Genomic DNA, 22,487 nt, shown 5'->3' on the forward strand with positions numbered 1-22,487 from the left:
TGTCTAAACCTTATTGGAATGTGGGTTTCCAGAAAACAGAGTTCATATTTAGCCTACTGTTGGTCCATAGCTAGCATTATGACAAGAACCTTGTAAGCCCCATGTGAATCTAGGTAATTTTTGACTGTTACTGAACCAACTCAATTATTTCTCTGAGTAACGTGTAAAAAATACTTCCTAATGCTCAGAAAGCTCACACTCATTCTATTGGTCAGTTTCAGACAAACTACATTTGCCTGAAAGGCTAAAGCTAGCAGTAACTAAGTGGGTAAAGACTAGAACTCTCTGGAGGCGCATTTAAGTGTGCTCAGCTGGCTCTTGAACTGCAACAGGGAGCCTGCTCATCAACCACCTACAGCTGAGTTCCACTCTAGCGGTTGACCTCTTTATAACATGATGGGCTCTAGATGAACAGATGATAGACTTCTAGCTTGGTATCTTAGGGTCCTCAGACAGAATGTAGTGATGAACACGATGAAAGGAAGTAGATTTTAGGACTCAGCCTGTTTCCAAGAGAGAGTGTCCTCCAAATATGGAGGTACTGGTCAAGTGATCTTTGGAATTTATACCCACAGATATCCTCTAATTTTATCTTCTGCATATTTTGCTTTCACTCTTTAGACCTTGCAGAATTAAAAGGAAAAAGAGTTTTCTTACAGTTATCATATTCAAATATTGCAGAAAATTTGAGACCTCAAATATATATAACTTTTAAACTGCATCCAGCCATAAGACTCTAATCCATGAAGAGGAATGTGGCTGTGGCTCTCCTTGGCAGAGGTCACCTTTTTGCCATTGAGTCTCAAATGTCTGAGACACATTGAGCACATCTTATTTTTCACACGGGACTGGTACTTTGTATGTAACAGTAGAGAGTGTCTCACTAATTATTTGAGACATAAAATCTTTAAGGAGATTTTAAGAGTTTGAGTGTTTTAGGTTGTCTGTGAGATCTTTTTAGCTGTAACTTTTAAGGCTAGATAAAATGGGATTTATTCCAAATATGAAACGAATAAAGAAAATTAACATTCAAAATAATTCATCTATGTAGTGACCTTTATCCAACAAATTGCCCAAGTTTGACTTGGAGTTCAAAATACATAAGCTTTTGTTTCATATGAAACACAATGATGAGGAAATAAAAATTCTTAAGTGGAGACACTTTAGCTCTTCCAATTCTCAATTAAGAGACTGAGTGTTGGGTTTCTCCTTATACTGTCAGTTTTAGTCATTTATTTGAACCAAGGTCTCCTAAATTAATTTGTCTTTGTTGTCAGATGCATATTGCTTCACTTCCAGAAGTCCATCAAAGTTTTTTCTGGTTATAAAACCTAGAGCAGATATTATTAGCTTTATATACGTAGAAGCATAAGCATTCTGAACACATATAGAGTGCAATTTTTTAAGGTAACAAGCGAGGGGTGGTTGGACAGATGGCCTAGTGGTTAAGAGTTGGTACCACTCTTATAGAAGACTAGACTCCCCAGAACCGACATCATTCAGCTCATAATCACCTGTAACTTCAGCTTCAGGGACTCTAACATCTTCTTCAGGACCACCAGAGAACATTCCCTCACGCATGGACACACACACTCACGCAGACACAAACAATTAAAGATAAAATAATTCTTAAAATAATAAAGGGAATAAATGTTGCCCCAAAAACACTTTAAGCAGGATACTATTTCATTATCGTTGAAAAATTAAAAGAGCTAATCTACTAACTGTATTCTCTTCCTGTTTGACACTTAGATTAAAGAATATAATCTGGCGCTATACTGCATTTTTTTCTAAGCAAAAATATGCAGACATCATTTATATACCTATCTCAAAATAGCCCCGAATTGCGACACTGTATTTAAGTAACTTACTTACAAAATGTGTAAGTAGCTATGAATTCTTTTTCATGATATATTTCTGAAATTAAAAAGAAATGCTGAGACAGGAAGGGTAATAGAGAACAATTCACATAGAACAACAACTTCCTCCCAAAGTTTATACACATGTAAGATAAATCATCCCAATAACCACGGATGAATTCTCTGAAAGTGTCTCAGAAAACATTTCTCATATTCAGGGCCCTCATCCACCCCCACTCTTGATCTCAACATTAAGAATTTAATTTACGAAGGAAATAGTCAGAAAAGCAAGAATATTTAAGACTGCCAGATTTAACCACTCACAAAGTCTGAATTTATTTTTTTAAAGTGTTAATCAACTTTAATTTTTTTTATTTTTACAATTTTCTTTATTTACTGCCTGTTTTATGGGTTATTTATTTATTTATTAAAGATTTCTGCCTCCTCCCCACCACCGCCTCCCATTTTCCTCCCCCTCCCCCAATCAAGTCCCCCTCCCTCCTCAGCCTGAAGAGTAATCAGGGTTCCCTGCCCTGTGGGAAGTCCTATTTGGTTTCTAGCCACAAATAAAGGACATTGAGCCTATAATTCGTGATCCTAGAGAAGCTAAATAAGAGGGAGAACCCAAAGAAAAACATATAGGCATCCTCCTGAATATTAACCTTCATCAGGTGATGAAAGGAGAAAGAGACAGAGACCCACATTGGAGCAAAGTCTGAATTTAAATTCTACATTTTTTCTCAAAGTAAATGTGTAACCTTTTAAGATTTATTTAAATTCAATAGCTGTTAGTTTCCTTGTGCACAAAATGGATTTAATAATATCTACTCCCTATGAGACTGTATGCGTTTTATCTCTGGAAGATGATACTGCTTACTAGGGTAGGACTATGATCACTGAGTTTGTTTCTCAGAACACTCAACTTCACATTTCCTTAAGGACAAGCATCCAATCGTCTTGTCTTCTCTTTGGAAACAGATCAATTCACCAGACACAGAAAGTGAAAGAAAATGATTGACAATAACTGTAATTCTATCATGAAGATGAGAGCAATGACATCACAATTGTCTAATAAAGCACAACCTGTCCAATTAAAATGCATAAGCAGGTGCTTTCCAGTGTCTATTAATGTGCAGTTACCATATCCTCAGCTCTACATGGAGAGGAGGAGATTGGTAGAGAAGTAACAGGTGAAAGAAATGGTGGGGCAGGGTGTGTTTGTGAATAAGTGAACCCATAAAGTTAGACCATTGTTGACCCTGACTTAACAGGTTTCTGCTGACCGAGCAAAGGTCCTCATCATCCAGCAGTATCATTAGCATCCTGGAGCATTTCATGGAATAGATTTACCCCTCAAAGAGCACAGATGCTACAATATGCATTTATCCATGTGCACATTTTTAGCAGCCTCCACTGGGCTCCTGCAATGTGAATATGTCACACACGGAAGGCACTCAGCCGTAAGGGGAGAGCCCAGGTCAGGCAAGAATCATAGCGTGAGTTGTTTGTTTCTAAGGAGGTGTTTAGTCTGTCGTGTGCCAGAGAAACTGGTAGAAAGCTAAATTCAAATTTGTTGTCCATCTGTTTTGTTCTTTCTCCTCTGAGAGACTCCATGGAAGAAAATGCAGAGCAGGGAGTTAGGGTGGCTTGGGGTTCTCCATCCCACACAGTGAATCTCCCTCATCCATGGGAAGGCAACTCTTGAAGTACAGACATCAGGATGGCAGGGCCCCCAAGACCAGAAGAGAAGACAGGGAGCGCTATCTGTCACCAGTGACTCCAAGTAGCAATGTTCTTGGCCTCGAACCAAAATACCAGAAATATTTTAATTAGTAGCAACAATGATAAATAAAATAGGAAGTGAGATAAGAGGTCCTTGCCTGAGAAAACAAGGCTTTTCTTCTCTTTTTTACAGCTCTCCCTGTGACCTACAGAAGAAAAGTGCATGCAAACAATATTTGAAGCTCCAGAACAGGGCTTTTGCTTTGCTGAGCAGGACTGCCCACTGATAAATCCAAGAGGGAGGTCATGAAATTGAATGGAAGCTATTTTAAAGCGGGCAGCCCCCTGCACCCCCTTGTAAAGTAATTGTAAGCTAAGCCTTTCTTTGGTGTTTCGGACTTTTTAGATAAACCGTCATCGGACTCAATTAAGCACTGTGACTTCAAGAAGATGGTGTGTCTGCGGGGCGAGACAGGAGGGCCTCCAGACAGGGGTCTGTGTGGTCTGTCACCAGACCCGCGGGAGGGACAGAGCCTGGCTATTGTGCGCCATTCGGCAACATAACCTGTTGCCACAGCCAATTTAACCACGGGGCTTTGAAGCCTCGGCGAGGACAAATGGCGAAGGCAGGACATGAGGAAAGGGCAGCTCATTTGCTATGAAAGGACCAAGGCTTTGTCCACAAAGACAACTACGAACACTTTTAAAGACAGACTTGCAATTTGGGATTCACCAGAGATGTGGGTAACACCACGTGGCTCATTCCGCAGTGGGTTAAGGACAGAGTTAACAGAGTCGCGCGCCTGAGAAGGCCTGCTGGTCCTGAAGTGCGCCACTGTGAGACCTTGTGAAACAGCTTCCCTTCTCTGTGACTCAGTTTCCTCAGGTTCTAGACAAGTCAGCCAATGGCGTTCTCCCTTACATTAATTTTTCAAAAGGATTCAGTAATTCTGACATCAGAATTGCAGATAATATAAGTAAAGTCTTCCCAGAATTGCAGATAATGGCTCAAAGTGCCAGAACCGTCCCTAGTATCAGCTAAAATTCAACTAATAATTAATGTATAAACAGCTTATGCAAAAGAATTCGTGTGAATTATGCTTACATCTGAAATAATCCTATAATGTAAGTAGTATTATTACTTCAAATTTATACATAATGAAATAGAGAAACAGAGAAGTGAAGGAAATTGTTTAAGGTAGCATGGTCAGGATTCAAATTTAGGTGTTCTGACTGTGGTACACAAGTTTGAGCATTGGGTCAGATCATCTTTAAACCTGACATAGGAACTGTGGGCAATGTATTTGCTTTCATGTCTGCCCACGACTGTAGGTTATGCTTCTAAACTAAGGCTGAAGACGCCTCCAAATGGTCCCATAACTGTCTAAGGAGCTGCTTGCCTTTCCCTAAGGCAGAGCTCTTGCAGTTCCTGCTGCATCCTCAATCTCATGCCCTAAGGCACTGCACAGTGGCCCAGCCAGAAAATCTTGACCCAGCCCGTCCCCCACCCTCAGTCCCCAGGAAGGGACAGTCACTAAAGAATTTGTTCCTCCCACCAGCCTGCTCAAGTCATTTCTCCAGCATCCCACTCCAAGGCTGGTGGGTGGAGGTTCTCTGGGCACTTCAAAAAACAGTAACAGAAGAAAACTGGAAAAGAGACCCCGGAGCTCTGCAGTCCTGTCCTTCCTACTCTGAGATCACTCCTCCTCCTCTGCTTTCCTAGCTTTAGTCAAGCTGAATTAGCTGCAGAGTAAGGGAACCTGGGTTTGGAAAATGCCAGTCACTGGAAAACTTGAGAGATGAGAAAAACGCTCTGTGTGTGTGTGTGTGTGTGTGTGTGTGTGTGTGTTTGTGTAGGGAGGAAAGGAGGGGGGAGAGAGACAGACTGAGAGCAAGAGAGAAACCACATTTTAGAATAATAATAAGATTACACCCTGTTTGGGGGAAAAAAAACAGAAAAAGGGGAAAAAAGTTACTGGTCAAGTTATGTGAGAACTGGCATTAGGACCATCCCTCCCTCTGGGTATCTGGGTACTCAGAGCCTCCAGACTCAGTTATCCAACCCCACCCCCACTCCGAATGGCAAGTCCCATCAATGCTTTTGCTGAAGAAAAAGCAAAAGTCCCCAGAGACAATGCCACTAATTTACGCTGTTCGCTCAGCTATCCTCATTCAGAACAGCTGTGTGTGTGTGTCAGCTTAGGTGGGAATCCTCACAAAATCGACACAAAACGGTTTCCTACAAAGTAAACATAAATGAAAATGGAGGTAAACACAAAACTCAGCTAAGATCAAACAAAGCAGCATGAAAATTTGGAAAATATAAACGTGCATACATAATGTTGATTTTTTTTTACTCTCATCAGAATTCTATATGAAGTAAATAGCATGCCTTCTACTATCAGGAAATCAACATACATCGCATGTTCCTAAAGTGCAGACAGGCCTGGCTGTGGTACAAATAGCTGATATTTAATTGAGTTACACACGTTGCCACTGACTGATCGGGAGTTATCTATTATTTTAACACATTTGAGTTATCCTCAGTAGGGGTGGACCCAGACATTTTAAATTCTAGAAGAGTGAGTGTGTTTTTGTGTTTCTCCTTTTTGGCGACTCCAACATTTAATAACCCTAGAGTGCTTTGCATTTTTGATAGATTTCATACTGGCTTAGCAATAAATATTCAGCCTAACAAGTTTTGGGCTTTTTGTCTAACAGTAGGTTGGGTGGAGCTGCTTTACCTCCCTCTTAGTTGATTATCTGGTACTTTTTTTTGGGGGGGGGGTGTTGAAGACAGGGTTCCTCTGTAGCTTTGGAGACTATCCTGGAACTAGCTCTTGTAGTCCAGACTGGCCTTGAACTCAGAGATCCACCTGCCTCTGCCTCCCAAGTGCTGGGATTAAAGGTGTGTGCCACCACCACCCGGCTAGATTATCTGGTGCTGTACTGAAGTCACATTGAAATATATTTTGGGGGAATCTATGGTGCCCCTGAGGGTGCTGCTGGGAGTGGAGCCCTGGGCAAACCTCATTGCAAATCCATCTGCTTCTAGATACATAAAAAATTTGTCTCTAGTCCTTTGCTTGAAAATCAAGTTCTGTTACTACAAAGTATTTTAAATGCATCAATTCAATCCGTTCAAATGCATTAATTATCCAAAAATAGAGGTAAGGAGGAACGAGGAACTCAGAGGAGTTGGGGGGAAGGGCAACTGTAATCAGAATATATTATGAAAAAAATCTGTTTTCAATTAAAGAGAAACAGAAAAAATATAAAATTAGGAAAAAAAATCATCCAGGAGCTAGTGGTGGAGACAAGCTGTGTGATGTGTGATGTCTTCACTCCCTGTGGGAAGAGGTGGGGACAGGCAGGTTGTGGGGCTCACTGACCAGCCAGCCTAGGCTACTTGATAAGCTACAGGTCACTGAAATAACCTATATCCAATAAACAAACAGAATGTGGACTGTGCCTGATAAATGACATCTGAGGTTGTCCTCTGACCATTGTATGCATATATGTGCATATACAGCCTCACACACATGCTCATACATACACAAATCATAAACTTCTATTGTTGGTATTTTGATTATTAAGTATCCAACTTATTAAATGACTGTTGAACTACTGTTCAACAACTATTAAAATAATTACCATATGATATTTGCATTCTTATTGTGTAAAAAATCAAATGAATGAGGCAAAGAATAAAAAACTAGAGATATTGGTAATAATACATAATTTCTATATCTTATATCTTTGCAATGAGACAGGATCTTGGCAATGAGACGTGATGGCTAGAGCAATTCTTGAGCAGGAATACGTACCCACTGGGTTTCCAGCTGGTCATCTGTAGGTCAATAGTAAGAATAGTGTTGACATGTGTAAGACACGCTGGGACTCTCAACAGTTTAGAGGAAAATACAACTTAGGATTTAAAAGTAATTACTGGCTTCATCTACAGTAATTTTTAAGAACTAAGATATTAGTTTACCTCATTCGATTTTCACAAATAAAACCTAAGACTACTGCCCGAACATACCCCCTTCCCAATCACTAGACCTTCAAATATCTCTTATCCTATGGGCAGTCTCAGTCATTCAACAAAGTTTGATGTCTGTGAATTTGATGGTAGAAACATGCTATGAATAGTTAAGGTGTTCACATTAGCATCTTATATTAACATCTTATTAGTATTCCAGCTGTTGACTGACCTTGAACACACTGACATCTGTGATTTTTTTTTTTATTCCTTCAATAGTTTGAAGCAAATAAGAAATACATTTCTTTGGGGACTTGCAGTACTTGAACTGTCCAATCAAACGTGATTTATCTTACACCTTATTTTCCTAAGAAAGGCAAAAGAAAAGAGACCTGAGTGTATTGTCAGTGGACTGGTGAGCTATAGTAAGCTTTAGCAGGCTCTATGCAGTATTTATATCTTAGACATTGTTTTCTCCTTTGTTTGGAGGAAGACAGCCCGAACATAGATTGACAGCTAGGACTAATCAAGCCTAACCTCTCCCACCTAATATTTCTCTGTAAGAATTAGAGAACTGTATTCAGAACATGCCCAGAAATAACCTCCAAACACAGAAAAAAATAATCCAGAGGGGGCTCCGCTCTTTAGAAACTCCTTAATAACAGAAGGGCACATCTTTTGTACACATTGTAAAAAAGATTTGAACACCAAGAGGCCCTTCTTCCCCGGGACCATGGGGCCAAAACCAAAAGGGGTTTGGAATTTCCCAACTTCACTGCGGAGGATAATCTTGTATTGGAACAAAAGTTGAGGATGACTCAGTACGTAATTAGTCTTGTGCATCTGTGCAAACGGTACAGCGTAGTTTGCGGTAATAAAAAAAAAAGAAAAGAAAAAGAAAAAAGAAAAGAGAGGAAAAAAAGACGAGTCGCACGAACAGGCACAACGAAATCCAGACTTCCTAATGCAGTGTGTTCTAGGATGGGGCTGATGATGCCCTGCATTTGGCAGCCAAGCATCCCACTCCTGACGTCTGTACAAGTGTGTGCTCTTTCTAATGTTTGAACTGAAATAAATGGGAGGGAGACCATCTACGAAGTGCACTGAATTCGAGTGGAGAGGCTGACCAAAGTCCTTGTCTCAGACCACAAAATGGTTCCAATGTCTTGTCAACATCCACACTAATGCCGCAGGCAACAGGATGGAACAGGCACAGGACACAGGACACCCCAGACTTGTTTACCCAGAGGTGGCAAATCAGTATTGTTCTCGGGGTGCCTTTTCTCTTTAGCGTGTATCAGCTTCAAGCTAGTCCTCTGCTCACTTGCTGAAGAGTAGAGGAAAGAAAAGACACAAATTCCCTTGTTTGCACTCTGAAATGTCACCTCCCAGCATGCCAAACACCACGCCAAGAACTGGCTTAGTCGGGCTTTCTGCCAACTGCCAGAGACCTCACTGTGCCTCCTGGAGGTCAATGCTTTTCCCACACAACCAGCCTCACAGCTCACCTCCCAATATCAATGCTCTTTCTTCTTGTGAGATACAGGTATCAGGAAGCTCTTTTTTTAAAGGGCCAGATACTAAAATATTTAAGCCCTACGGGGCCATTTCACTTCAACTACAATCCCTCCGTTCCGCCTTTGTAGGACAAAAACAGGCTTGAGCAACACATACAGGCCTGACTGTGGTTGTGGTTCTATTGCAGTCAAACTGTATTTATAAACATGATGAGAGACAGGATTTAGCCCCAGAGCAATGGTTTGATGACTCTTGATACGGATTATTTAAAAGATTCTCATGTTGTGTATCTAAAGGGTAATATGTGGAATACAGTTTAGCATAATTGTCATAAATGTTATTTGTATTGTGAATATATCTGTGAAATTATTCATTTCTTCACTAATTGAGGAGAATATTTTCCTCAATTAACATTCAGGAGAGGGGTTGGTTCCAAGGCATCCCATTAAAGTACAAAACTGTGTAGATTCTCAAGCCTGCTATGCAAAATATCATACCATTTTCATATTATATGTGTACACCATGCACTTTAAAACAACTCTGGGCTTCTTATCATACCTAATATAACCTAAATGCTCTGCAATTTATAGTTTTATCATACTGTCTAGAAAAAAGATAACAAGATTTGCATGTCTGTTTCAGTCCCATATTTAAAAATAGTTTTTGATCTGAGGTTGGTTGAATTTTCTGGTAAGAAAGTCCGTTCTCTGCCCACTATTTTAGAAATTGTTATCAAAAGTCACTATGCAGTCAAAAGAATAAACGTAGTCAGCAAACATTAATCAACAATACAGAAAAAGTTTTGACCTCCTAGTGCATCATGCCCATGAGACTGGCAAGTCTTCCCTTCTGCAAAGACTTATTGAAGCCCTACTATGTGTTATGCACTCTTTTAGGTATAAGGGAAATTGCATCAATAAGAGTCAAAAACTTTGTTCTTGAAGACTTTTATGTGGCCACGAATGTCTAAGACAGAATACATTTTTGGAAAAGCAATGCTTAATAAGTAACATAGCAGTTAACGACATAAAAAAAATGGGGTAATTTTGGTGGCCTCCCAGAGTTGAAGGTTGAATCCCTTTCGCTGCAGGAATCGCACACTTCAGACACAGCGTCCTCTGAATCGCAGCTGGATCTAACCTGAAATACTCCTCCCTAGAGACCAGTTTTCAGGGTATCAGAAAACAGAATGCAATCTTACAAGGGGAGGAAGTAGTCAGAAGCCCTACCCAGCTATGACATCTATGAACCACAACAACCAGCATAGCACAACCCCAAGGTTGTAACAGTGGTACGTACCCACACCCCGGCAGAAACCAACGCTCTCTAATTGGGCTTGAGATCAGCTAAACAAGAGTAAGATCATGCCTGGTACTGAAAAGCTGGCCAGCCACCCAGGGCTAGGGAAGGGGGCAACCTCACGTTGCTAAAGGGACAGTTAGAGGCCACTAAGGAAGGCTGAACGTGGGAGAAATAGTCTTCCTGAGGGAAGAGCTGGAGAATGATTATCTAATACCCAGTGCTCAGTCCCAAAGTCATATACATTCAAGCAAAATTACAAATGGACTAAGTAAGCACCTGTATTTATATGTTTACAAATTAATAACTGAAAACAAAGGGATAAGGAATTCAAGAGAGAATTCAAGGGGACCTATGGAAGAGGCTGGAGAGGGGAAATGGAAGGAGGTAATGATGTGTTTGTATTTTAATTTTTTAAAAACCGTAAAAATAAGGCAGGGTAGAATGCTAGCAAGTCACTCATTAAACTGAAAAGGAGAAGGCGGCTCAGGGGAACCGTCTGAGGGAGTGAGGACTTAAGAGAGACAGACACATCCATGCTAATAGCTGGGGACCAATTTTCTGCAAGGAGTAAATAGCTTGTAAGTGCCTGAGGCGGGAATGAGCTTGTCTCTTGGAGAAATCAGAAGAAAAGCCATGCCATTTGAGTGTCTGGAATGTCCTTTGAAGGTAATAATGATGAGGCCAGAGAGGGGTATAGGGAGAGTGATGGAGGCTTTGTGGTGAGGAACCGGGAAGTTGCTCTTTCAGAATGGGGAGTTAGAGGAGGATTTTAAGGAAGAAATCAAGATATCTCCTACTCATTTTAAATTACATAATCCAATAATTACCGACGGGATAAGCACTACTAAAAGACGGTCAATGTGAAACGGTGGAATAAGGGATAAGGATGAGCTATAGCCTCCTGGAAAAGGACTTGCCTTGCACAAACTCTGAGGTCTACTGAAAAAATTAATGTTGGGCAAAAGCTAGCAGTGGGTCCATGATAACTACAACTGCCCAGGTTCTGTGGTCAGACAGGCTTTCATTGCCTTAGACCACAAAAGTGTAACGAGCAAATAATAAAATGCATATATTGGTTGAAAAGTCAATGCAGATTAACTTGTTTTTTTGTTTGTTTGTTTGTTTGTTTGTTTGTTTGTTTGAAAATTGTGTGTCTGGTGGTGGGGAGGAGGCAGAAATCTTTAATAAATAAATAAATAAATTTATATAAAAAAAGAAAAGAAAGTTGTGTGTCTATTCTTCAAATGAAATTGGTGGTGGCCTCGTCACTATCTGACACAGCAAACTGTTGCTACTAACATTCCTTGGCAACGGAGACTTCTTTTTCCCAATTTCTACATGCATCATATATTTTTGCTTTCTTCAACATTAGAAATCTATAGATAATAGTTTACTAGTCACCTGCTACTCACTTCATACACTTGGGCAGTCCCTCCACAATTAGAAAACCTTGACCTCCTGTTACCATTGTGATCATCAGTAGCAAAAGATTTGGCAAAAGATCCCTGGCAGTGGTAGCACGTGTCCTAAATTCCAGCACTCGGGAGGCAGAGGCAAGGGAATCTCTGTGAGGTCAAAGCTAGCCTGGGTTACAGTGTGAGTGGCAGGACAGGCTCCAAAGCTGCACAGAGAAAGCCTGTCTCGAAAAACCAGGAAAAAAAAAAATAAAACAGGATTTGGCAAAAGCAAGATAGACTTTCTAAGGATTTGCCCCCAAAATCTACACTGCTTCTTGTTTTAAATGTGCATCTTTGTAGACTAATTTGTTTGTTTCTCTTTTGTTGTTGTTTATTCCAGTGCTGGGGCTTAAACCTAAGAACTCATGCTAGGTTTGCACTCCACCGCTGAGTTACAGGCCAGCAATCCTGCAGACTTGAAAAAATAGGAAAAAGGAATAGTCACAGATGGCACAGAATAGACACATTAACTATCCATCTTTCTGTCATAAGGAGTCACAGGAGGGTAAGAGGAGAATAGAAAAAAAGATGCAAAGCGAACCAGCCACAGCAAACAAGCCCTGGGGAGATGGATCAGTCCATGGAGGGCTTTGCCCTCAAGCATGAGGATGTGAAGCTGAGTGTCCAGCACCCACATAAAACCCTAGGCATGGTAGTGTTCATTTGTGTTCCTGGCACAGCAGAGGGGGCATGTGAAGGATCTGGGGATAGATGCCCAGCCAGCCTCGCATAATTGGTGAGCTGTAGACCAGTTAGCGAAGCTTTCTTAGAAGTGGTAAATAGTAGTCCGAGGACAGGACTTGCGGTTGTTGTCTGGACTCCACACATGGCACACACACCTACACACACATGCATGAACATATACACATTAAAAATTATAATAGCAGAAGCAATAACCAAACCCTCCATAAATTAGCATTTAGGAGGCTGAGGTAAGAGGATTGATGAGTCACTGGTTTTAGGCCACCCTGTACTATACTACGTAGTACATTCCAAGTCCTGGCTTGGGGTACAGAGTAAGACCTTACCTTAGAAACCAACCAAACATAATACCCCACGAGAATGACAACAGCAACACCAAACAGCAGCAGCAAAAACAACCACAAATATTAAGAGAAGGGCCAGGGAGACAGATCATAAGATGGAGGTGTTTGCCACCAAGGCTGGAGACCCAAGCTGAATCTCTAAAAGCCACATGGCAGAAGAGTAAAGTTGACTCTTACAAGTTTTCCCCTGACCTCCACAGGAGAGAGAAAGGAAAAAAGGAAGGATGAAAGAGAGGAAGGAGGGAGCAAGGGAGGGAGTGACGGAGGAAAGGAGGAAGAAAGGAAAGAAAGGGGAAAAAAGAAAAAAGGAAAACCAACATCCATTTGTATTCACATGTAGGTACCCAAGATGTGGTCACTCTCGTTCATCTGATACCACTGGAATAGTTCACATAAGAGCTGTATAATATAGGATCTTCAAATAATAAAGGAGCTGCAAATCCCAACATAGACTGATGCTGAACATGTAATTACACAACTCTCTATCTGTCAAGAGTTATCATTCTACATCACATTAACAATGAATGATCATGGAAAATGAACCTTCTTGAATTTAGCCCATCAAGTCAAGAGAGCCATATCATCAAGCTCTGATATTTACTAATGACTCATTTGCTTTCTTGCATAACTTGCTTGTCAGTTGTAAGACAGAAAAAGTTGGGCAGATGAAAGTTGAGAGCCTTATAAAGTAAACCTTGCGATGGCCAATATCTTACAAAGAATATTTATGAAAGTCCCCTTTATAAGTGTTTAAGGATAAGAACAGATTACCACAAACAATTTTCTGGCTCTCTCTATCCAGCCTTGATAATACATATTTATTCTGCATCAGAATCGCAGACAGTGATGCCATGAAGTGTATAATATTCATCATACTTTGAACGATTTGATGGATGCACAGTTCGCAGTAGTTTCTGTAGTATATGACTTCTTAACCTATTGCAACCACTTACAATCAAAATAGAAACGGCATAAGTTATAAATACTGGATTCCAAATAATCACAGTCAAAAATGTGCATATGAGTGTTCAAACAAACATACTAAATGCAGTTTAGAATCTGAGGTGAAGAAAACACTAATTAAGGGAAATTTATGAGCGTCTTTAGCAAGCTCTTTGATGAATGCATTTATTTGGTTACTTGATCCTCCAACCAATCACATTAACAATGACAAAAGATATGCAAATCCAAACAGACAATAGTCAAGCCAAGGGCTCTGACTCATACCAACTGGGACATTTCAACATCTATTCAGCTTGATTCATTCTTGTGAGGATTGATATAACCAAGGAACATTTTAATACTTATGCTTGGCTATAATCTGAAAACTATGCCATAATCTCTAACCAAGAACAAAGCGAACGCGAATCAAATTTATTTCCTGAAGCGAATTAACATATGAAGTGTCTGCATGATGTAACCCCAGCAGAACTGAGCGCCTGCTCTGTCACTGCTGAATAATTGCATAGCAACAAAAAAACATGCATCACTGTGTGAGTCACCATTTTGATTGTAGGTTTAAAGCAAACAAAACATTACATTTCTGATAGAATAGCTCATTCACAGTTTAGAACTGTATTTCCCACTGGTGTCCCCCTCAACGAACCCAGACTAATTCATCATGATTCAATTCTCATTGAAAACACTGTGGATGGGATATTGACCATACTAGCAAACTATTGAACCAAACTCGTTTATTCACTGTAGAACGAAATTCTGCCAAAGAAAAAGCAGATGTTCTATTATAAACTAATACTATGAATAGTGCCAGAAAAATCTGTCTGTGACCCCTAAAGACTGTTTGCCTCCTGCTTCTCATGCAGCAGCTTGACATTTCACCTGTGATCTGGTTTGGGAACCCCAGATCCACCAAGTTCCCGTTCACACGCTGGAAGAAGTAACTGTGATCTTAGCTCAGTCCCTAGTGGACGAAACGGGAAGAGCGTTCACCAGGCGTGATTCAGCAGGCACAGACCTAAGTGACTGGGACCACACAGAACCCAAGTTTCTCTTTTCTTCATCTCATGTCTATGCTAGCCTCCTCGTGTTCCCCCTGCCCACACTGAGGCCAGTGTTTAGCACAGGTGCTTCTGGAGAGGAGCTCGCAAGTGCAGATACTGTCGTGGCTATGGAGACATGCACTTACCTGTTACACAGCTGAATAGCCCAGAGGGAACGAGCTAAAGAAACTCCCCACCACTAAGAAGGCCATCTTGACAACAGAAAACTACAGGGTGTTCTGTGGCGTATGAAAAGAGAGCCACGTGCCCATCAATCTGACTTCTGTAAATTTGGATCAAATACGTATTCGATCCTAAGGTTTCTCAAGAGACCCGGGGCTCCCTAATGGCACTGTCTCTGGAACTAAGCCAGGGAAGGGAGGCTAGTCAGGAATCAGCACAGCGGTCTCCTGTTCAGCCCAATCTGCAGGTGCACTCACTCAGGAGACGCCAGGGGCTCCGTGTCTACCCTCAATGTGGGCAAAACCACGTTCTTATGGCTTTACACCAGAAATTGTTTTCTTGATTTTTTTTCTCATGCACAGATGAAATATATGACAAATGTCATCCCCGCTCGACTACCGCTTGAGAAGTGAAGTTCCCTTTACTTATAAACAGTCTTTCTAAACAAATACAACATGGGTATTTTACACTCGCTCTCACTTCACGGTAGCGTTAAAAGTTGGGGGTGGGGAGCTGAACGTTTTATGACGATTTCCCATGGTAACTCGCAAAACTCCTTGCTGTACCATCCATTTAAACCCCACTTATTATTACCATAACGATTTCGATTTCTTTTTACACCAACTTGCCTAAGAAGTGCGCGCTTTCTTTTCGACAGTTGGGCTTTGACAGTCAGTGCTCAAGATAAACTTTAGAATAGAGAAAACCAGCGTTGACATAAAAGGGGAGCGCCACACGATCAGAGGTTTGCACAAGCCCGGGACTCTTGGCTTACCCAGGAAGTGGAGCCCAGGGACGAGAGAGCCCCTTTTCTTTTGCAAACACTGCCCCCCGGAGCAAAAGGTAAACACAAATGCCCCCCTATGGAACTCTGAGCTCGCTGCAGAGTGGGAACGGAAAGGGCTCTATGCAATTAGAAACTGAAAGCGATCACTTACTTTTTGCAGCCACTGAGTATAATTTTCCATCACATGCTCCAGATGCTGAAGTTTCTGGGAAGAGAAGTCCGGCTCCACGTGTGGAGCATCCCTCTGCAGAGCGTTCGTGTTGTACTGCTCTGTCGCGCTCTCACGGCAGTTCCCGTCGTGTTCTGGAAGAATGAAAGTGTAGGCACACTGCCCATGTTGAATCCGGTTATATCTTCTCCCTCCGTTTTCAGGGCTCCGGCGCTGGTTGCTGCACCCTATGTGAGTCAGAATGGCAGCGAAGAATGCAAAGGAGAGGAGAACTGTCATTGTACTGCCAGCGCTCGCCTTCCGTGCCTCCTGCAAAGCTCGCTCTTCTCTTCTGACCTTTAAACTAGTTCTTTATTTCAGGTAAAACTGCTTGTTTGACTCTTTTCCCTTTAAAGAACACGTTGGAGGAAGATCCACAGAAAACTGGCCATTTGTTAGCTTCGTTCTAAAATGTTACTTTTTTATTTTACTGTAATGATAGTTTCCTTCGTTAAAACTTGAGATTTTTATTGCATAGTAGCTGAGATTTATTGTTTCCTCCCTGTGTAACCGTTCAGCGCGCAGGCTGCCTGAGTCAGCTGCGAGTACATTTTCTAGCCCCTTTCCTCTACCCTATCTGCAGCAGATCTGCTATTTTCTCCCAGACCTCAGTGAGTTTTATTAAGGTTGCACATCCAAGCCGAGCTGGAAGCAGGCAGCCTTTCACAAGATGACTTGACAGGAATGCATGAGTGTGTGCCCCTATGCTAAGGATTGCTGATGGCTTTGGGGCGGCGGATCAGCTTACAAATTGGCTAGATGCGCATGACCTCGATCATGTATGGGCCTCCCACCCCTTCCGCAGACAGTTGCCTTGAGCCCTTAGCAGATGCACGGAAAATCAATAAACAGAGCGGTCCACCTTAATACATTTGGGTGTGCGTGCTGACCTACTAAAACCTAGCATGCTAGAAATATGTTTCCAAAGTTACTGCCTAATGGAGAAACCCTAAATTGGCGCAATCTCCAATGAATTATTTTTTTATAATTCTATAAAATTATTAAATTAAGATTTCATTTTTTTTAACTCCAGGGAAAAACATTAAAAACTATTTTTAGAGATGCCATTCTTCCTCTGTATTTACTTGGGACGTGGAGAGAAAAATGAAAAGATCAACTTGTCAAGGAAATTACCATAATTTGTCACTCAAAGCAACACAGCCTGTGCGTACTAAGTAGTATTTTCTGAGTACCTTTTGGGATATGGATTTTAAATGAAGCTGGCTTCTTAGTCAGAATGCAGCCATTTACACTCTGCGAGTATAAATTGAGCAACTTCCCTACAAAAACAATGTGGTTACAGTTTAAGACAGTGGCCTGAGAATTATTAATTCCTGTGGTACTTGCTAATCATATATTTCACAAGAACCTCTGGCATCGCTATGGCTGTCTTTAACACTGGTATGGAAATTCCACACAAATACTCTGTGGCTACAGAGGCCCACCATCTGAGAACAAGCATGGATCAGGTGTGCCAATGGCTTATACAAGAGAACCCTCTGTGGTTTTGACGAGAAAGAAAGGCATGGTCAGAAGGTGTTTTCCCAAGTGCAGAATATAAATATTTGAACAAAGGGACCGTCAAATACAAAGGCCAGGAGAGTGTTACAGAATTTAGTACAGACACCAGGATATTTACCGGGTATGTGTGGAGGTCATGTTTTGTTACATACAAAGTTTTCATCAGGGACTGGGTGGGCTTTGAAGCAAAGGCGCCTCCCCTCTCTGTCATGTGTTCAAACAGAAGCCACCATGTGACTCTGGTGCCCTCGAATGGGAGTAGGGCAGTGGGTGAAGTCAGTGGAGGTTAGCGATGCATCTTTAGGGAGGAGAGAGGTCAAAATAGAAGGAGCTGTGGTTTTCTTCCTTGGGGGGGGGGAAGAACAGTGATGGTAATCATCAGTCCACACCAAATAACACATTTCCAACAGTGATGGGAATCATCGGTCCATACCAAATAACACATTTCCAATCAGACGGGTATATATGCCAGACATAGGGGTAAAAAAAAATCTCTGACCACCAGAGTCATGAGAGATATTACTCCTAGGCAGCTCTAATGTCGCTTGAGAATTTGCCAGTCCACATTCAACACTCCTTATATACTATCTCATTTAATCTTTGCAGCAAACCTAAGGTGTGGGTAGTATGTTTAACTCTTTTTTTTTTAATCAACAGGAAACCGAGTCACAGCAAGGCTGATCAGTTACAGCTCATACAACGAGCAGATGATTATTAGAATGGGCTCTGAGACTAACTTTCTAAGCATTAGATCAGCCAATCTTTGAAAACTTCTGAGAGGAATAAAAGCAATCTCAAAAGGACTTCAACTAACTAACTAATAACTGAGTATGCTTCTACATACTCAAAGCAGAGAACTTGCTGGTACCCAATCAGGAAAGGACAGGAATATCTAGCTTATCTCTCTCTATTTAAAATGGTGTCTCTTGTAGACAGGATGACCTTGAATTTCTGATATTCCCACCTCTACCTGATATTTCTTTACCAACACACCTAGCTTATACAGTGCTGGGGATTGAACCCAGGGCTTCCTGAACCCAGGCCATATGCTCTACCAATTAAGCTACTTTCCCAGCACAAATAGGAATTGATTCTTCCTCTGCAGCCGCACAAAATGATGCGCATCCTCTACACAACCACAGGATGAAGCACACAAGAAAAGCAGATTGCCAAAGAATGCTTTCCAGCAATGCTTACATTGAAAGTCATCCACAGAAAGAAGAGCGTCCAAAACCAACACCTATAAGTGCTTTGTTAAGAACCAAGTGCAGCTGAAAGCCGGCAGGGAGTTAACGGAGAGCGATGAGGTCTCTATTACAGCCCCTGTGTGTCTAAATGGCCATGACCAACTGTTCTCCATGGGTCTGTCCATGCGAACTTTCCAGTCTGAAAGGAAGAAAGGAAAACAGGCAGTTTCCACAGACAGCTAGGGAGAAGGGAACTGAAGCAAGCCTAAAACAGTTGAAGGTAAGGAAGAGAAAAAGATGACTCAGTCTTTTTGCCAGGAAAACATAAGTCAACGATACTGGATAGCTTGTATCAGTTTAGGGAAAATGTCCACAGATCAGGTATAAGCATTTAATAAACGTGGAAATGTCTCTAAACCTGTGTTCTGAAACTCTAGCTAAGGGACAGTGTAGGCTTTAGGAAGTCCCCACTCACTAAGGTTAACACGCTTTGAGGACCATGGATATGACCAAGAGTGAGAGTTAATTGTCACCAGCTAGCTCTTCAGAAATATTCTGCAATTCAGGAAGGAATAAGAAGTACATGCCATTATAATTGTTTTCTACCTCACCTCCAAACCTTTTATAATTCCAAGAGAGAAACAATCGCATTAACTTAAAGTCTGGAATAGGCTAGTTTTAAAACCTGGAATGTGGGCTGTACGTCATATCTACACATAGTCATGTAAATGCTGGAATTTCCACTGAGACCAGGGACCCCATTAAAATGGGCACTTAATGGCCCTAAACGTGCCCCTCAAACCAGGCTTTGCAGCTTTCTCTCTGAAGCCTCCCTGATTTCAATTAAGTCCAATAAGTGACGACATACCAGTTCAATTTTAATAACCTCCTCTTCATATCTCTCACCATCTGTTTCTTTCTCATTGTTTATTTATTTATTTATTTATTTATTTATTTATTTATTTATTTACTTATTTATTTTTGTTTCTCTCCCCTTAGGGCTCCGAGCTCCCTTCTTTCATCATTGTTTCCCCGGTACTTATCGTGTACTTTATTTGAAGGAACGAAACACTAAGTGAATGGGCGATTGGAATAACTAGTTACTAGGGACACACTTCTCTGGTTATTTGGCTACCACAAGACTGCTCACATCCATTGTATTTGCTCAGTAAGTTTTCCTAGAACCTCTAAACATAAGGGAGTATGGTAAATCCAAACTTACCCAAAAGAATGTGATAGACATTAAATTAAATTGAATGTAGTGCAATATCAATACATATTTTTACTCTTTAACAAATGATTTTTATTATTTTATTAATTTTTATTAAACCCACACAATCGTATGTTATTGCACCCATCTTACAGATGAAAAAATTAGGTCACATAGGCCAGGCGGTGGTGGCGCACGCCTTTAATCCCAGCACTCGGGAGGCAGAGGCAGGCGAATCTCTGTGAGTTCGAGGCCAGCCTGGTCTACAACAGCTAGTTCCAGGACAGGCTCCAAAGCTACAGAGAAACCCTGTCTCGAAAAACAAAACAACAACAAAAAAAATTAGGTCACATAAAGGCTAATTACCCAAGATCCATGATTATTTCTATAGCAGAATATGAGCTTGATCTTTAAGCCATCTCTTAGTCACCCATATCTCACTGAACTAGGTTACTTACAAGAATGCTTAGCTATTAGGACTCAAGTAGAAGTTACTTCTTAGAATTTAAGATGCAGTAAGAGCAGTCATCTATTCCCAGCTACAACCTCATTGGTTCATGTTATATTCATCTCAAGCAGGGCTAATACTAAATCAGAACACACGTGTATTGTTGTCCCATCTGCTCATCCACAGGGAAGCTGGTTGCTTGAGCAGGCTATTCTTTCAATCCATTCTGAATGATTAGTTCCATGTCAGGTCACTCACAGTCCTTCTGCCATCTGCAAGTGGCAACGGCACCCACAGCAGATGGAGCTACTACATGACCACCACATCATGGGTACGTGTGAAAAGTCCCTCGCTGAGACTAATTGAGACAACACTGATACATCTGTAGACACAGCAGTAGACAAAGGCTGGACAAAGGAAGATGAGAAAACTGTTACTTAAATATAGACTTACTTTCTGGTGGAAGAAATTCCTAGCAATTAGTGAATGTCTGACTTGCAAAGTTAATTTTTAACCAGAGCAAATCAAGTTAGAAAGAGCTAAGGCAGAATTTGTTTTAAGAAAGGATGGAGGTACTAAAGACTCAAGAAAATATCAAGAAACAAAGGTCTAGAGTGGAAACAGTTTGGAGGATCTGTGGGAATAGGGTCAAATAAGAGAGGGAGTTGTGACTGTGTGGTCGCAGGAGAACAAGAGAAGGAGATGATGCATTAGGCAGGCAGATTGTGGTAAGATGGTATTTCCTGTGGATAAGAAGATCCGTTGGTCCTTGTTTTGTACATGGGAGCAGCATGTGGATTATATAAACTATTACTGTGCGCTCAAGATCCCTTTTCCTTGTTGGTTTTTACATTGGATCTGGGTTCTGGATGCAGGGAATATGACTTTGTTATTAGTAGCTAGACACTCCTTTTCCTGACACAGAGGAGAACTTGGGTAACTGCCATACAGCAGACGGACTAATGACAGAGTCACTTCACATAAGACAAAGCTGAGAAAGACTGGCTGTGGAAGTTTGAATGAGAACGCCCCCATAGGCTTGGATATTTAATCACTTGGCCATCAGTAGGTGGTACTGTTTGGTGGGAGTAGTGATCTTCGTGCTGAAGACCACAGGTGTCGGATGTTGAGAGTTTCTAATCTTGCTCCACTTGTAGCTCCCTCTCCAGTTTAGTGTTTGCAGGTAAGGATGCAAATGCTTCTTGAAGCTTCTCCCACTAACATGGACTCTTTCTGGAAACACACACACACAAATAAACTCACCCTTCATTAAATCGCCCCAGGCCATATGATTTGTCACAGAAACAAACAAAGCACTAATATTGCCCCCCCCCAGACGTTATCACTCATCTGGAACTCAATGACTTGGAACTTTCAGTCCAGAAAAGTTTTTGATCTTGAAAATAAAGTGACTTCTACTAACTCCTCAGTGAAAAGGCTACCGTTCACAAACACTACACGCTCACGTTTAAAATCACTGTGGAGATGACAGTCCTGTTGTTGTGTGAAGTTTCCATGGAGAAATAGGAGCAATGTCCTCTCAACACTGAGGAAGGCACCAAAAACAGAACAAGCTAATAAGGCCACCAAATGTATAATCTCATATCAAATAGCTTATTGAGTCTCCTGACAGCATATGGCTTAGGGGTTGTCTAAAAGGGTGAGTTGTCCCCCAATGCATCTGTATTACCCCCAAAATTCTCATACCAGCATGGTTGAGAGTGCCCCTTCAGCTAACTTTCTATACTGTATAGACCCCATTACCTCCTAAGACTATGAGACCATGAACAACTTGAGCAGACTTACATCCTGTTGGGAGCAGTTATGAGGAATGGCTGGACTCCCAGGAGAGAGTCTAATAACCCACTCCCTTTTCCTTGCCAACATGACCATCTAGAGGCTCTCCTGAATTAACCAGAAGTGTTGCTACAGATAGAGTAGGTTTAATGTTCTGAAGCCAGCACTCTCTAACACCTGCAGACTCAGACTTTACAATAGTCTGTGGATTGATGCCTTGATTTTGTCAAGATTCTTCTCTCTCTCTCTCTCTCTCTCTC

The 22,487-nt window shown here is 41.3% G+C and overlaps 1 protein-coding gene across 2 annotated transcripts in view; it reads right to left on the reverse strand.

The window, feature by feature from the left end:
• Positions 1 to 16,769, reverse strand: part of Angpt1 (angiopoietin 1) — a 219,259-nt gene extending 202,490 nt beyond the window's left edge. The window contains exon 1 of one of the 2 annotated variants that reach the window (XM_050163302.1): positions 16,008 to 16,767. In XM_050163302.1, coding sequence (XP_050019259.1) covers positions 16,008 to 16,304 — 297 coding nt within the window. In that variant the 5' untranslated portion in view covers positions 16,305 to 16,767. Of the gene's footprint in view, positions 1 to 16,007 lie in introns of both variants that reach the window. The other variant, XM_050163308.1, reaches the window with a different exon arrangement.
• Positions 16,770 to 22,487: the final 5,718 nt, after the last annotated feature.

Source organism: Alexandromys fortis, unplaced genomic scaffold (genome assembly GCF_014885135.2).
Source record: "Alexandromys fortis isolate MF-2015 unplaced genomic scaffold, M_Fortis_MF-2015_v1.1 scaffold_17, whole genome shotgun sequence".
In the NCBI taxonomy this organism is placed as follows: Eukaryota; Metazoa; Chordata; class Mammalia; order Rodentia; family Cricetidae; genus Alexandromys; species Alexandromys fortis.